Consider the following 17864-nt stretch of genomic DNA (forward strand, 5'->3'; position numbering starts at 1 on the left):
AAATAATTTAAACTGAATTTAAACAAAAAACACTACCCTCACCTAACACAGTGTACTAAACATTAAAAAACAAATATAAAACAAATGTAAAACATCAAATAACTTATTTATACGACACAAAAGATATCACATAACACACAAAAAAATCTCAATGTGTCACTAAAACAACAAGCATCCCAACATGTTTCTGTTCTTAACTGCCCAGTTCAGGCGAACATTCTTCAGGGGATAAATTTAAAAGCATCCACTAATCTCTTCCACACCGTGTTGAAAGGGTAGATTCAGGCACCCAAGAGGGTAAAAGGAAAACAAACTCCAAGCCTGTAAAAATAAAGGAAAGGAGAAACCTAATGAGTTCCAAAAAGGGAAGGAAGTACTACAAAATGTAAATGGTGGCATGGCACAGAGATTATGCCACACTCACAAGGGTCCCAAAGGGTACCCGCAGATTTACCTTTAAATGGTGAAACTTCAAAGCACGTCACAGAATGACAAATTTGCTGGTTTCCCTCCAAATGAGAAATCAATACTTCAACAAAGCGTCACAGTCCGCTAGAGTATCGCCACACCTAAGTAAGACAAAACCAATAAACAGAGACCACATGCTCTGTTATATCCAGAAATCACACTGGCTTCAATACCATTGCACATAAAATCAAGGCTCCAAATAACAAAGTAAATTACCTCCACAAATGTAGGGATCAAGACTGCAATTCACAATTCAGTAATGAACAAGTTGAAATGGGAACATCCATACGATCAAGCAATAAAGTACAGAGTCAATCTGGAAAGCAATGGAAACATAACAGTAAACACCATTTATCTGGCAGTTTTTGTGTGAGGGGGTTGGAGGCAAGTAAACAACACGTATCATCTTGCTCTTTATTGTATTACATACACCCCAGACCTTTCCCCCAGTACCCTGCTGTCTAGGTTGCTTTTCAGGTCAAAGAGCGAGGGGGTGGCGACAGTCTTAGTAGCACTGGTTTAGCACCAGAGGGCTTGATTTCTTCTGATCCAGGAAATTGTGTCAGAGTCCTCCTGGTCTTTTCCCCCAGATCCCTTTCCCTCTCATGGCCCCCTTGCCTCCTCATCTGTCCCTGTATGTCTGAGGGGTTAGCAGTTGAGATCCAGGACTTTCATCGACCCTCCACCTTGAAGTCATACAATAAACACTGTCATAAACATCAAAGGGAAATGCTTGTTGCACATGGATCTGCATGCTTGCAATGATATGGGCTATAATGCTCAATCAGGGCAGAATATCTGCTTCCAAAATGTCTCTTGAAGGATTGTGGCCTGGCAAAATGGTGGTCCAAATGATCTTCTTCAGCAGCACTGTTGCGAAGAAGCAAGGGTCTTCCCACCCCCTAGGCGATACCGAATGAGAAATAAATGCTAAGAGAGCACATCCAGAGAGCAGGGGGAGGGGGTGCACATAGAGGAGAGTGCACAATCACCTTAGTGCATGCATTACAAGCTGTATGGAAGATGTGGGTGTAAAAACGCCATCTTTGCAAGCAGCAGCCATCTTAGAAGTTAGGCCTAAGCGCGACAAACAGCATTCTTTGTGTTAGTATTAGACCCCCTTGCATGAGCGTGAACACCAGCCCCACCCTGGTCATGTTTCAAAAATCCCCAACCTTCTCCATTGTTCAGAAAGTTACGGCACCCCGCGCTTTGGAAAGAATGCGCTCTGCAAGGTCATGAGTAGGGAGCAGGCCGCCTCTTGGCAGTACCATCCCACCAAACAGATAGCAATGCCCTCCTGCCTCCAACGACCCCCACACGAGAAATCCAGCTTTGCCATGCTTTCATCCCATGACTCCCTGCATGCCATGGCACCGTCCAAACCCAGACCACCGACCATAAATCTTTTACACCCCTTGATCAATCACTAAAATCAGGAGGCAAGGCTAGCGTGCCTTCAGAAATGGATCGTGTGATTTGTGCAGCGAGGTGCAGGGTAGCATCAAAATGATAGCCTAAAACGAAGTTGGAGGACCTTGGGAATTGCTGATCTGTCTGGGATGAGTGAAGCGTGTGAGTTATTGTGATCTCAGCTCTCCCCTGAGCCCATCCCTGTATCTGCCAGGTGCTTGTAACAATTATAAAATGACATTGTGTTAGTAAACAATTGTTAGGCCAACTTCACCTCGAATGACGAGCCCAGCAGCGCCCACGTGTACGGAAATGAAAAGATGAAGATGGACCAATGGCCTGGCATCCCATATGGAGCAGGCCCTATAGGTATAGAGCTCGTCCAGTCAGGATTGTAGAATTGTATTATATACGATTACGTCATTAGTGTTGTTATTTGTGCTTATAATGTGCTGCATGCCCCTTTAGAGCTCAGAACATTCGGTGGCAGCAGAGTTCTCTGCTGATGCATTTATATTTTGTAGAAATACATTCTACTTGCAAGAGTATCCTGGGCCTTTTTTCCTTGCAGGCTGTATTTTCTTTGGTGTGAGCATGCAGGGGGCATCCGTTGAGCGCTTGGATTCAACCGGGAAGTGAGCAGGTGCTGCTGTTGCTGCTGACTGCAGGCTTCTAACTTCTGTGACTTAAATGACAACTTTGCTTGTTCATGAAATATTCCTAAAAGCACTCCCTCTGCCATGTCTTACTATTACAAACGTGTTGTGCACATTGCTCTTTATGTACAGAACAGTATGTAAAGTTTGAACGATGATTGAAAGCTTACGCAATGCTCGTATCTCATCATAAGCATATCTGTGTGTAAGAAACAGACTTTGTCAGAGTAGGACGTTGAAAGATATAGTAGTATGTGAAAAAGTAAATATATAGGCTCTTTGAAAATCACAATTTTTCTATTGTTCTATAGGGTGTGGTGAAGTCATACAGGCTTCGAAGGGTGAGATTTTGATGGAGGGGTATCCCATCAACGCTCACTGTGAATGGAGCATTCAAGTGAAACCGGGCTTTATCATCGAGTTGAGGTAAGGCCAGCAGGAGTTGTTATAACCAAAGATAAATGCCACTAATGTTTGCTGATGATAACAGTTTTTAATTTATTTTACTCCCCATCCCAAGCTGTGCTCGTCCTGCTTCACAAGCGGGATGGACATAGATTTGCTCTGTTATTTCGATGGAAAGGAAATTCAAGGATTTCGCTTCTCATAAGACATTGGCTCTTCGTGCCTTGAGTTTGTGACATTCGGTCTGCCAAGATGTGATACTTTTTATGGATAATGAAGGGTTTATAGCTGTGCTGACAATGCCTATGATTGCTTTCGATGGAGATGTGTACAGCATGCTACACCTCAAGCCTGTCCTTCTCACCTTTAGGTATGCAGAAGGTTCCCTATCTTAATTATGTCTTAATCCTGCAAGAACTAAGACACGTGTGGGTTCAGATCTTGTTTACAACAAATCTCAATTTTTCCACCCCCCCCCCCCATGTAGGTAATTGGCAGGCAGGTGTTATGCCTGACATTACGGTTTCTTCTAGGGGCAATTTCCCTATGGCTGCCACACTGCAGCCAGAGAGATTTGCATGATTGGAATAAAGTGTTTGATAATACAGGACACTCGTGACACATTCTGTGACATAGTGGATCTGTTTCTGCAGCCCCCGTGCCAGGGGGACACTTAGAAGAGCGATAGGAAGACAAAAGGAGAAAGTGAGACTTGCCCACCCAGCCAATATACCACAGCCGGCGATCGGCTACCCCACCAACCCACTAACTCAAAGCGGCAAATAAACACGGGGGACCCCCGCAACACTACAAAAGCACATCCAGAGAAACCCAGGAGCAGCTGAAAGGGAAAATAAGAGGAGGATCTCCACAGGGAACTAGCCAAGCAAAAGCGGGAAGAGGAGCACAGGCACAGGCCCGCAAAATCAAGTCTACAGGAAGAGGAACATAACGAGATGTATGCGCAGAAAGGAACATATAAGCCCAGATCCACCCCTGCAACTGAAGAAACAAAGCGGTGGAGTAACACTCCGACAACACCCAGACCGCAGGATAGCATTAAAGAGCCCAAGGGCACTTCAAGATAGACTTTATAACATGTCAATAGCCAAAGGGAAAGGCAACGCCACACTACAGACCCCTCAGACCACAAAACAAGACGCCCATATCCTGCAAATGTGGTCGACAGATAACTCTTCGCAATCTATAGGAAAGACTCAGGAAGACCCCCAAGGTGAGGATGACACCCCTACTCACCACCAACAACCACCCTCGAGAGAGAGGACATGCAAACTTGGTTTCTTGAGTTGCAAGAAAAATTCATGTCAACGGTGCAGGAACAATTCACAACTATGAAAAATGACATGAAGCAGGCGGTTCCAGACCTGAAAGTGGATATGGCCAAATTGGAGGAGAGAACGGACGTCATTGAAAGATCAATCCAAAGTGTAGAAGAGGAAACTCAACAGGTCAGCGAGACACAAGAACACCTGGTGAGACTCACCCATAACCTGGAAATTCAATGCGAGGACCTGGAGAACCGCTCCACACGGTCCAACATATGCATTAAAAACATGGCGGAATCAGTCCTCGACAAGGATCTCAAGATGGCAGTGATGGAAGTGTTCAAAGATATCCTGGACGCTCAAGAGATGGAAAAATCGGGGTGGACAGAGTACACAGGGTAGGACCGAAGAGATCTGGGGCATCGGGAGAAAGACCACGGGATGTACTGGTAGCTCATTCTTCATACCCACAAAAAGAACAAATCCCGCGGAAGGCAAGAGAAATGGAGCACATCAGAATGAACGGACAAGAAATACAATTATATCAGGACTTAGCTCTGGTCACGCTGCAAAAAAGAAGAGCAATGGCCCCACTAGTCAATTCATTGATGGCAAAACAAATCCGCTACAAATGGACCTTCCCATTTGGACTGTTATTCACATGGGAGGGGAGACAGAGAAGAGCGACCATGTGGGAAGAAGGCCTCACTATAATGGGACTCCAAGAAGATGAAGAGGAAACAGTAGACCCGAAAATTAGGGGAGAGCAAACAAGAAAACCGAGAGGGTGGGAAACAATCAAACAATGGAGGACAAATACAGGAAGGGAGAACCGCAAGAAGCTGCCATAAAAGTAACCAAGAGCTATGGACCGACGAGTGCGAGTGCGGTGGCAACCACACAAAGATTCCGCAGGATGCACGGGGAGAATAAACTAGAAAAAAAAAAGACACATACAGACGACGGCCCGGGAAGGACCCACCGACGCCGAATCCAGTAAGGACAGACAGAAATGTGGAGTTTAGGATCCCCTGCAAAAAGAGCCCCCGAGGGTAAGGAGGGCAGGGAGCAATGGGTGCAATGCCCTAGCATCAGTAGGAACCCTCGCCCTACTCAGGGGCAAATTGTTCGGTTTAAGGTTACATGTTGGGGGGAATGTTTAGGGGAAAGGGAGGGGGTGGGGGCATGAGAATACGCGAACTCGGTAAGGAAGGGGACCCAAAGACAAGACACATGAACAAAACATCATGGGGAAGATACACATCCTAATATACAACATCAGGGGCATGAACCATCCAACAAAGCGGGTGAAGCTAGAGAAGCAGCTCAAGAGAGAAAGAGCAGACCTATTGCTGCTCCAAGAAACTCATATCAGAATGAGGGACAAACAGAAAACTCGTATATGGGGATACAAAATTTGGGCACAAGCAAATTCAATTGAAAAAAAAAAAACGGGTGGGCTGATAGCGATAAGAGAAGGGGGGGATGCCAAGCTAGAGGACATACAAACGGACAAAGAAGGGAGGTACGCATTTTCCAACACTGTGATAGAAGGACACTGTTTAACCCTCGCGTCAGTATATGCTCCCAATGTGGGGCAAGATGGCTTCCTTAGAGACGTGCTGGGGAAGCTGGAAGGCTTCGCAAGGGGGGAAGTGATCCTGGGAGCAGATCTAAATATGGCATGGAATCCACAAATAGACAGAAGCACAGGGAGCATACATGGCCAAGGGGTAACATCAAAACATCTCAAACAACAGATGGACCAGATGGCCCTAAACGATGTGTGGAGGGAACTGAAGGGGGACCAGAAGGGATATACGTATTTCTCACACTTCCATAATTCCATGTCAAGAATTGACTATTTCTGGGCATCAGTGGGGCTTATGGGTAAGATACAGGGGCTGGATCTGGGAGTCATCTTGCTGTCTGACCATGCGCCGCTGGGGCTCGAGCTGAATCTCCTGGGGAAAACAAATGGGCTATGGAGGTGGAGACTACCCGCGGAAATAATCCAAGACCCGATAACAGGGGAATGCATAAGGGAAATGGTAGAAGAATACTTCACACAAAACGACACAGGTGAAGTCTCTATGGGTACAGTCTGGGAGGCGTTTAAAGCAGTAATCCGGGGAAACATAATGGCGATGAAGATCACGAAGGAGAAACAGAGGTACATGTGGGAAAAGGAACTCGAAACATCAATTGCAGACTTGCAAGGGAAAATATTGACCCATCCCACTAGGGCTTTAAAGAAAGCGCTGAAACACACACAGGGCCAATTAGAAATATTGAGCACAAAAGGAGCAGAAAGGAATTTACTTTACCTAAGACAAAGATATTATATAAAAGCGAACAAAGCAGACTGTTAGGGACAGCTCTGCGCAAAACAGAAAGAAACTATGATCAAGAGCATACAAAACATGAAAGGGGAATTATTAACACGCACACAGGACATGGGGGAGGCATTTAGAGAATGCTACCAGAAGCTTTACTCCACAGAACTTCCGGATGGAGAAGCACAAGATACATACTTAAAGTCCGTCCCTATCCCAAAAATATCAGAGGAAGATAGACTGGCCCTAGAAAGCCCAATAAGGGAAGAGGAAGTAAAAAAAGCAATAAGTGATCTCACGGCAAATAAAGCACCTGGTCCCGATGGATTCACGGCCCCATTCTATAAAAAATATGCGGATTTGCTAATCCCAATTCTAATCAGGCTCCTAAACACATTTAAAGATAGCGGCAATGTGACCCCCACTATGAACGAGGCGAAGGTGCTAGTCTTCCACAAATCTGGGAAAGACCCGACATACCCCGCGTCATACAGACCAATTTCCCTGATAAATTTAGACGAAAACATATACACCAAGATCCTCGCGGCAAGACTAACCCTGCTACTCCCAAAATGAATCAACCTAGACCAATCGGGTTTCATCCTGGGTAAGCAAACCCATGACAATCTTAGGAGGCTCATCCACCTAGTGGAAAAAATAGGCATAACACACACCCCAGCGATATTACTTTCAGTGGATGCAGAGAAGGCTTTTGACCGGGTGGAATGGTCAATGTTGTTCAAGATCTTAGAATGCATGGGATTTGGGGAGCAATATATATAATAATTAGAGCGAACTATAACTCCCCTACGAGCAGAATTGCCATCAATGGGGAGCTAACAGAAAGGGTAATAATATCAAGGGGAACAAAACAAGGTTGCACGCTCTCCCCACAACTTTGTGCTATTTTTCTAGAACCCCTGCTAATGAAAATAAGGGAGTCCACTCACATTAAGGCGATCGAAATGGCTGGTACGCAACACAAGGTAATAGCATACGTGGATGATATGTTAATAGCTCTAGAAGACCCAGGGAGAACGTTAGCGACATCTGTAAGGGAGCTAGAAGAATACGGGGCTATCTCCGGCCTTAAGATCAATAGGAAAAAATCGGAAATCCTAATATTGGTGGGAGATCGGGAAATAATAGAAAGGGAAGCAAATATACTGGATCTAAAAATTGTAGAAGAGGGCATAAAGTACCTGGGAATAATAGTAACAAACAAGGTGGGGCAGCTGTTTGGAAAAAATTACCAGCAGCTTTTCACAAACTTATGCAGAGACTTGGAAAGATGGAACCCATTGCTAATATCGTGGTGGGGCAGAATACAAAGGTCAAGATGACCATCCTCCCGAAGCTACTGTACTATTTCCAGGCTCTCCCCGTGGGGGTCCCCAGAACATTCTTTAAAACACTCTCCAAGGTGATATCATCCTTTATATGGAAAAGGAAAACCCAGAGGATTGCCAGAGCGAACCTCACAGCACCATCCAGCGAGGGGGGGATGGCGCTTTCCCATTTTCAGAAATATTATCATGCGGTGCAATTAAAGGTGCTTAAGGAATGGATGGGGGATGACCCGCAACCAATCAGGGCAAAACAAGATAGGGCAGTAGCAAGAACCCCGCTAGTAGAACTACTCTGGAAACAGAGACATCATAGACACCCTAACATAGGGATAAGTGAAATCATAAAGACCACAATGGAGGCGTGGGACAACCAAACACGTGAAAGGTATAATGACCACAGTGCTAGGCCCATTCACACCCATCTGTAGGAATCCCCAGTTTCCACCGGGGATGGAGCAAGGGGCATATGAAAGATGGGAGGAGGCAGGAATTACGAAAATAGGGGAAATGTTTGCAGGCAATGAAATCAGGTCACATGAATCCTGCTACCCACGCACATCCCTCACTAAACGTGATAAATACAGATACGAACAACTCAAACATTGGCTAACATCCCCAGAAATAGCCAAAGCAGCAACGAGAAACCTTACACCGTTTGAGAAATATGTCATATCCAACACAGGGGCAAGAAATGGGTATCGATTCTCTACTCCTTCATAAACTCTCAGGAGGAAGAATGAAATTAGTTATACATGATCAAGTGGGGCAGATTGTTGGGGGAGGAACCAACAAGAAAACAGTGGGTGGACCTATGGACACAAATCCTCAAGATGATGCGCTCAGCACAAACAAGGGAAATGTAGATCAAAATAATAACACAATGGCACTACACCCCAGAAAGGCTACATACAATGTACCCCAAAACATTGAATCAATGTTGCCGAGGATGTGACGAGGTGGGAACGTGGAAACATACCTGGTGGGATTGCAAAAGGATTAAACCATTCTGGGATGAGGTGAAAGGAGAGATGGGAAAGATGTTTCCAGAAGTGGGGCAATTGAGAGAAGGAGTATGGCTGTGTGGAATAAGAGATGAAACAGCTAAGAAATACGAAAAGACAAAATGGAGAAGTTTCATGGGACTGCTCATAGCGACATGGTCAACAATTGCCCAGAATTTGAATAAGAAAGACACCCCACTGACTTTCAAATGTTTACAAAAAGTATGGGCCCATCTGGCAATGGAGAAAGTCACCCACACAATCCAAGGAACGAGGGACATGTTTGCAAAGGAATGGGGAAGGGTCCAAGAATATCTTCAGTCTGACTTTATGGAACAGTGGTGCTCCCATAACATCAAAGTAGCGGACATCTTCAGCGCATAATGAGATCCCTGAGAAACTGATACATATGCCCCAAGGGGAGGGAGGGGGAAGTTGGGGGTGTTTGCTACTGTTTGATATTATGTTGATATATGGAAAAATCAATAAAAACAAGTTTAAAAAAAATAGATGGCAATGTACCGAGGTTTCCTTTGACAAAGAGATGTTCTGCAATGTGTGATGGGATTTTCAATCGGCCAATGTGCAAAGAAAGAATGAAGCAGTGCCAAAAAAGGGATTAAGGAGGATATCTTCTTCGTTTTCTTCTTTTTTCTTTTCCCTTTGTTGTCCTTATTTGCATTGGTTTTCTTCATCTCCTTCTTTTTCTTCTCCTTTAGTATTTTATTCTTCTTCTCCTTCTTCTTCTTCTTCTCAACACAAAGGAAGTTTGAGAAAGAGTCTTCTCAACTTTATCGATTGATCAATCAATTAGTTGATCAATCAATGAACACTGAAATCTCCTCAACTTGCTCAACCATCATGGGTCTGGTTCTCCTAGGCTCTCTTCTTCCGTGACTCCATCTCATCATCAAATATAGACTTTGGTGAAGGTCAGAATGTCTTCAGTGCTGGCAAGCAGCGATTGTGGTGAGATGAACCCAATGCATGCAGTCGATTGTTGATAATTTGAGATGATCTTCATTGAATAATGTTTGAAGAAAATATTGACCACAGGAGATTCTGAAAGATGTTTTGACCTGTGTAAAAGGGCTGTGCATATTTTTGGTTCCTTTAGCTTGGCTTGCTTTTGACTGTTCTCAAAAATGTCCACTTCCACTTCACCTGTATTTCTAGGGGTGGAGGAAATCATATATGCTCCCTCTCTTTCATTGTGTCCCTGTCAGACGTGTGGGTTGGAGAGGAAATCGACAGATACAAAAGACACTCTTCTTGTGGATTCTTTGCTGTGAAGGTTATTAGGTATTGTGTCATGGAGCACCCACCATCCGGCAATAAGGACATTCTCTATTTGGTCTATATCTCAATTTTAAGTAGAACTTCACTATTTGGACAGTGTTAACCTACTCTTTTTAGTTCCTGAAACTTATTGGCCATTGTTTGTATTAGTAAGTATGGCATTTATATTCTGCATTTCAAACTGCACTGGGGAGGAAGGATTTGTCTTGGAAGGAAGACAAGTTTGCCGGTACGGTACCAGTAAGCTTGCCCGTACCGTAGTAACCGGACCAGCAAACTTCGAGATCTGCTCACATGTGCCTTTTTTCCCACCAGGTCTGACCTGGCAGGCGGAACGGCGCCCGCGAGCACATCATGTCGGATGCACCGGCACCATTCTCAATGGTGCCAGTACATCCGATCTCCCGATTCCCATTGAGCCCTATGGGGCTCAAATGAGAATGGGGATTAATGCATTCCAGCGCCCGCGAATGGGCAATTAGCGGGTCTGGCTGGGCCGTAATGACCCTTTAATTGCCCATTTGCGGGTGCCTGAAAGAATTGCAAGTTTGGCGGCAGCCTGTTGTTTTTACCAGCAAGGCTAACGCCAAACTTGTAATGAGGCCCTATGCAGCGCAACACAGATACAAATCCTGATCCTGGGCTTAGAAGCCACTCGCATGCATTAAGAACGTTATAAAAGAACAATTATAATTATAACTGTATCATTTTTGTAATTAATCAGTTTTCAATATTTAGCAGAATGAAGTGATGTCTCTGGATTGCCCACTTTACAAGTACTAGAACAAACAAAACTAGATATCTCTGCTTGTTTTTCATTGGCTACTAAAGATGCCTCTAATGGCATAGCGTAGACCCGACATATGCAGGACCATATGATGTGTATACCTCCCAGTCCCTGTTAAAGTACCTGTGTGGCAGGCACGGCTACCGCCATGCTCGCTACCGGCACCGCCTCCCACAATTGGAAAAAAACCAGCCCATTATTAGATGAATGGGCCGGTAATTGCCCATTCGTGGGTGGCGGTATTGGCGGGCTCCCGATCCCCATTCTGCCCCAAAGGGCAGAATGGGGGTGGGGAGCATGGCTGCGACGGCATCGTTAATAACAGTGCCGGCGCAATTACGAGTTCTGCTCGCGGGTGCCACACAGCCCCCCAGGTCTGGCGGGCTGTCAGGAACCCGCAAGCAGAACTCGTAATGCGGCGGGACGGTATGAACGGTGCCGGTGCCTTACCGTCACCGCCAGGGTCATAATGAGGCCCATTGATTTAGTGGTGCCAAAGCCTGGGTGGTGATAGCTGGTGTTTCGGTCACAGCCAGAAAATATTACTACATCGGAAATGAAAGCTGAAGAGGATGCAGCAGAACATGCTGAAGGTATCCTGATTGCATTGGGTTTTTGTTCCCAACTTGATGATCAAATTAAAATGGCCTTTACAGACAGAAAGTATATTTTGCCCTTTCAGAGCAAGGCCCAGTCGTACACTGCTTAATGTCCTGTTGCTCACAGTCATCTATTCTGCCTGTGAGAGATACATAGGCTAGCAGGTCAGCACTCTACTATCTTGCTTTCAAGTTCTGGGCAACGTTTCTGATTCTACACCAGCGTTCCTGATGAATGTATTAGGAACTTGGTGACTTGTTCGCGGTTACGGGCACTTGGTATGATGGATTTAGTGCAGTGCTTTAAGTGGGGTAAGAAATTGAGGAGGGGCCCTCGTTTGGGGGTGTGGCTTTCATTGTGGGCGTGGCTTACAATTGCACAAATCATGGTAAGGTGCGCAAACAAATGTATAAATGTATGTGAGCATTTATATGTTTGTATGCTTACTACTATGGTTTGTGTACTTTTCACGCCACCTTTTATAAACATAGACATTTGTAACATATTTCTACGTTTCTAAAAGATGGCTTGACACGTAAACAGTACAAGGTAACAAAAAGGGACTGCTCAAGGATTGTGGAAGGATGTGAGAGGAATGAACTATTGGAACAGGAGGGTGGCGTCCTACCACAAAGGTTTGTATTACTTTACCTACACATTTTCTGCAAAGATTTTAACATTTAACATGCTTAGTATCAGTGGAGCTGTATACTTTAGCTCAATTGAGAAGGGAGCAAAAAACACATGTAGAGTGAATTTTAGCTTATTAATTTAGCCAAAATCAAGTGAGTGCAGATTTGATTCCGCACAGTATTTTTTAGTTTTTTTGGCAACGCCTGCCTGTTATTTGACAGACATATTAGCAAAACAAGGAAAAGCAAAAGAACAAGACACAAATAAGTTCAAACTACTCATAAATGAACATTACTATGACAGTGCATGTACAAAAATGCAAGACAGTTATTCAGCAGTAAATGCTTTCGGGGTTGACCTCTATATACATCACATTCAAATACTTTAAATGTTTTTATAGAGCAACCCCCATGTGATCTCATAACAAAAATGAGTGAACTGTAAGAAATGGGCTCAAACTAGTCTTCACTAGTACATCCTTATTGTTACTTCCGAGGTGTACTAAGTATTGGGAGTAACCTAGTCTTTGGTCTACGTCTAGATGTAGATCAGGTGATGGTACAGGACAGGGATGGCATGTCCATGCGTTGGAATGTCCCGTGACGTTTCGGCAAAAAAGCCGTCTTCATGGGCCTGGACCGGGTCTCCCTGGATAGAAAGAGGTAGGGTGTGTCTTGCAATGGCGGAGAGGCGTGGGAGCCTGGCGTTGAGTTGCTAGAAGACGTGGCTATAGTTGACAAACTTGGCTGATCCGCTGTGCAGGCTCAAATTGAAGATCTGGGCGGGACAGGTGCCAGGAAACAAATGCCCGGTGGTTGGGTAATAGATGTGCCCTGCTGCAACTGTCGCAGTGTGCCCAGTAGAGAATGCTGGCTTCAAAATTGTGTCAGATCGTGGATCTAAAGATTACGTGGGAGGCGTGTTATCAGCGCTCCTACATGGCGGCTGCTACTGCTGTGCATCTCGCACAGCGTCAGGAAAGGAGCTGTGTGGATGAATAACAATTCAAGACATCTTTTCTAAAGCGTTGATGACGGACAAAACCCAAGGTGGCTTTGTCCATCGACAAAGCTTTATAAAAGATGCCTTGAATTGTGTACGTTTCAAGCCGTCTTTTATAAAAATAGAAATATTTCTACATTTATAAAAGATGACTTGAAACATACACAATTCAAGGCATCTTTTATAAAGCTTTGCCAACGGAGAAAGGCGCCTCGGGCTCAGTGATCTCTGCTCAGAGCCCGAGGCGTCTTTCACCCTCTGCGAACCCGCGTGCTCTGTGATCTAATCTGCATATTAGATCTAGGACCCAGCGGGGTTGCGAGGCTCAGTGACCTGGGGAGGGCAAACAAAGGGACAGTAAATTCCTCTGATGACCCTGATTAGGGGTCATCAGAGGAAGTTACTCTGACTGACAGAAGTGCCAGCCAGCCTCAGCAACACTTTTTTACCCAGCTGGGGGTTGAGTAAGCAGGGGCATAAACAGATTTCGATCCCTCTCTCGCATTTTCCCTTCATATTGCCGCCCTGTGCTCGCTGCTGCCGCTATGCTCTGTTTAACATTTGTCGTGCTCATCCTTATCTTTTTGTTCACGCCACCAAACTTCTTCTCTTTTCTGTTCTCTTTTCTTATATGGACTACTGTTTATCGTTATTACTTGGCCTCCCCACTCGTCATCTTTTCCCTCTTTGTTCTATTTATAACTCTTCCGTCCATCTCCTTTTTTCTTTACTCCCTCGTTCCTCTATTACTTCTTCTTTACTCTCAGTGTCACTACTTCCCTTTTCAATCCCATCTCTTGTGTCATTTTCTTTTGATCGTTTTTAAGTGTACCGACGGCCTGACCCCCAAGCACTGGAATACCCTCCCTGTCTCACTTCATTCCTCTTCATCCCCTCGTAGTTTCCAAACTAATTTTAAACTCCACCTTCTTGCACAATTGGTTCTTCAAAAGTAATACAAAATGCTTTTCCTTTCTCTGTTGATGCACATTTTTACTCATCTGTTTCATTTTTTATTGTACTGTATTTCAGATTCTTTTGTTGTACAGTGTCTTTGGTGAAAGGCGCTTTATACATTTAATAAAATACAAATACACTGGAAGGCAGTTTACTTTTTTCCAAAAAACGCATTCTCCAATCGCTCTTCCTTGAATGATGGAATTGCATTCCAATTGATATTTAAGTCCAGGTCTATCTATGTGTGCGCAGTATTCCTAAAAGGGGATTTATTGGCTTTACTTGACTGCTTTCCTTTTAGAAGGGAACCCTGGGCTTACCCTAACACAGCTAGGGGAGGCATTCCATTTGGATGTTAAGGTGTATTTCTATTTATAATCCGCATTTTGGCATGCATTGGCATGCATTGGCATGCATTGGCATGCATTGCAGGCTGCACCACACTTACTCAGATGGATGTCTAGTAACCTTACTAGCTGAGCTGTTAGCCCGACAGGCTGCACCATTGGCTATAATGTGCCATTCACTCTAGAATTAGGTTACACTTGGTCTTGCACTGATTTGGCACCAATACTAGACGCTGAGCACCATGCCCTGGGGATTCACATTCATTTTGTAGGGTTCTTAACAGCAACAGGTCAACAGATTCATGATTAAGATGTATTTCATGATAGAGTCCATCCAACAATCAATTCCTTTGGTGTGTCTATGTGAAATATTGACCACTCTCATTGTCCAAGTCCCATACCTTCATGTACCATTTCAGGTCAGCACTTCCACTTGCTGTCCTTTCCTTTGGTGTACGGTACTCTTGTGGGTTACGTACCCACTTTTGTGGCAATCAACTGTGGGAGTATACAATTCAACTATGGCAGTATAGGTGTCAACTACCTCTATAGCCCCATATCACTCTCCAAAATGGGCCGTGCGTTCATAGCTTTGGTATAACTCTCTAAATATGTTTTAAGTTTTAGGACCCTCTGGTGGGTTCCTCATGAAATGGTTCATTTTTCTCCAATGTCAGTGCTCTCTCTGTGCTAGGAGACAATGAAGGTCTAGACATCAGTAAGACCACTCACATCACTCCATTTGATACTCCTGATCCAGCAAACTCCCCACTATTAGTGTCCCGGGTCACTGGAGTGAATTGATCCCTATGGCTGCAGTTATGTGGCTGTCTTCTAACTGGTGGTTAGTCACTCTCTCCCTCACACAGACGTGCGCTCCTCTCGCAGAGAGTAATGGTTAACCAAGAGAGTGTTGCATAGTTATTCCCCACCTTACAAGGATACATGAAGCCTATGAACAAGAGAGCAAGGACTGGAGGCTAACTCCTTTATTTAGGTGCTAGGGTAACAGAATGGTATGCAGGCTGCCATGATTGAAGACGTGCTGGAAATAATTATTTAGTCAATAGTTTTTTCAAGATGCTGTTTATTTCTTTTACTCTATTTAGGTTATATCACGGATCAGTGTGACATCAGTGGTCAAAAAGGCAGATTTTATTTTAAATGAGGCTTGGTTGTTTTTATACCTCAGTGGCAAATCAAGGGGAACTATTTTCCATTTCCTGTCTAAGAACAAAATGCGTTCTGATAGCTTTATCATTTTGCCATTCTGCCTTAGAGCACAAGGTTTGTCCAATGAATCCTGTATCTTAATCAAGTTGCGATGCTGGTGTTCATTTGTCACAAAATTCCAGGACCATCCCTGAGGTTAGTCTATATTCCTCTCAATGCCCATGGGTACAGATTTGAAAGTAAGTTTCTCTGTTGTACTTAATGGCAAGATCTATACAGGAACACCCACACATTCTAGGATGGTGTGCTCTGTATAGCAGCCCCTGCCAATCTAAGATGGCATGCTGTGTACAGGAACCCTCAGCTGTTCCGGCATAGGTAACTCTGTATAGGAGCCCTGAGTCATTCCATCATGGGGCGGTCTCTACAGGAGCGCTTCTGATTCTAGCATAGCATGCTCCGTACATGAGCCCTCAGTTGTTCTATGATGTTTTGTGTGTTCAGGAAAGATCAGCCTTTCCAGCATGTACAGCTCTGTATAGGAGCCTCCAGCCATGCCACAATGGCACGATCTGTACAGGACACTTCATTTGTTCTAGCATAATATGCGCAATACAGGAGCTTGCTTTGTTCCTGGGCCTCGGTTGTTCTATGATATCTTGCTGTATAGAGGAGCCTTCAGACCTTCCAACATGCAAAGCCATGTTTGGGAGGCCTGAGCCATCCCATCATGTCATGGTCCATACAGGAGCCCTGGGTCATTCTAGCATAGTATGCTCGGTACATGATCCCTCAGTTGTTGTAGGATGGCCTGGTGTGTATGGGAGCCCTCAGCCTTTCCAACATGAAAGCTCTGTATATGAGTCCGCAGCTATTTCATAATGGCATGGTCCGTCCGTATTGAAGCCTTCAGTTATTCTAGCACAGCAAGCTCTTTACAGGAGCCCTCAGTCATTCTATCATGTCAAGCGTGATATAGGAAAAATGAGCCATGAGCAATAAGTGCTGTTATTAGCATGGTAACCCTTCATAGGAACCCTCACACATTTGGACATGGCACGGTCTGTGTTTGATCTTGTTGATATGTAACTAATTCAGCAAGTACCCTGAGCTATTCTGTACATAGGCTCTCAGCCATACTAAGACACCATGCTGTGTATAGGAGTCCTCGACCTTTCCTACTTCATGGCATGGTCTGTACATGAACCCTGAGCTATTCTGTACATACACTATCAGTCATTCTAAGACACTGTGCTGTGTATAGGAGTCCTCAACCTTTCCTACATCATGGCATGGTATGTACATGAACCCTGAGCTATTCTGTACATAGGCTCTCAGCCATTCTAAGACACCATGCTGTGTATAGGAGTCCTCTACCTTTCCTACATCATGGCATGGTCTGTACAGGAACCGTGAGCTATTCTGTACATACACTCTCGGCCATTTTAAGACACCATGCTGTGTATAGGAGTCCTCAACCTTTCTGACATCATGGCATGTTCTGCAAAGGAGCCCTCAGCTCTTCTGTACATAAGCTCTCAGCCATTCTAAAACACCATGCTGTGTATGGTGTCTTAGAAGGAGCCCTGCTGTGTGTAGGAGTCCTCAACCTTTCCTACATCATGGCATGGCCAGCAAAGGAGCCCTCAGCTATTCTGTACATATGTTCCCAGCCATTCTATGACACCATGCTGTCTATAGGAGCTCTCAGCGTTTCCTACATCATGGCATGGTCTGTACATGAACCCTGAACTATTCTGTACATGAGCTCTCAGCCAATCTAAGACACCTTGCTGTGTATAGGAGTCCTCAACCTTTCCTACATCATGGCATGGTCTGTACAGGAACCTTGAGCTATTCTGTAAATAAGCTCTCAGCCATTCTAAGACACCATGCTGTGTATGGTGTCTTAGAAGGAGCCCTGCTGTGTATAGGAGTCCTCAACCTTTCTTACATCATGGCATGGTCTGTACAGGAACCTTGAGCTATTCTGTGCATACGCTCTCAGCCATTCTAAGACACCATGCTGTGTATAGGAGTCCCCAACTTTTCGTACATCATGGCATGGTCTGCAAAGGAGCCCTTGGCTATTCTATACGTAAACTCTCAGCCATTATAAGACACCATGCTGTGTATAGGAGTCCTCAGCCTT

The 17864-nt window shown here is 44.7% G+C and overlaps 1 protein-coding gene across 2 annotated transcripts in view; it reads left to right on the plus strand.

Annotated features, from left to right (window-relative positions):
- The window catches only part of PAMR1 (peptidase domain containing associated with muscle regeneration 1), a 443694-nt gene that overhangs the window by 126100 nt on the left and 299730 nt on the right, over positions 1-17864 (plus strand). For both annotated transcript variants that reach the window (XM_069623360.1, XM_069623361.1), the window contains exon 4: positions 2849-2963. In XM_069623360.1, the coding sequence (XP_069479461.1) occupies positions 2849-2963 (115 nt within the window). The remainder of the gene's footprint in view (positions 1-2848; positions 2964-17864) is intronic.

This window comes from Ambystoma mexicanum, chromosome 11 (assembly GCF_040938575.1).
Source record: "Ambystoma mexicanum isolate Mex_15411 chromosome 11, UKY_AmexF1_1, whole genome shotgun sequence".
Taxonomy (NCBI): Eukaryota; Metazoa; Chordata; class Amphibia; order Caudata; family Ambystomatidae; genus Ambystoma; species Ambystoma mexicanum.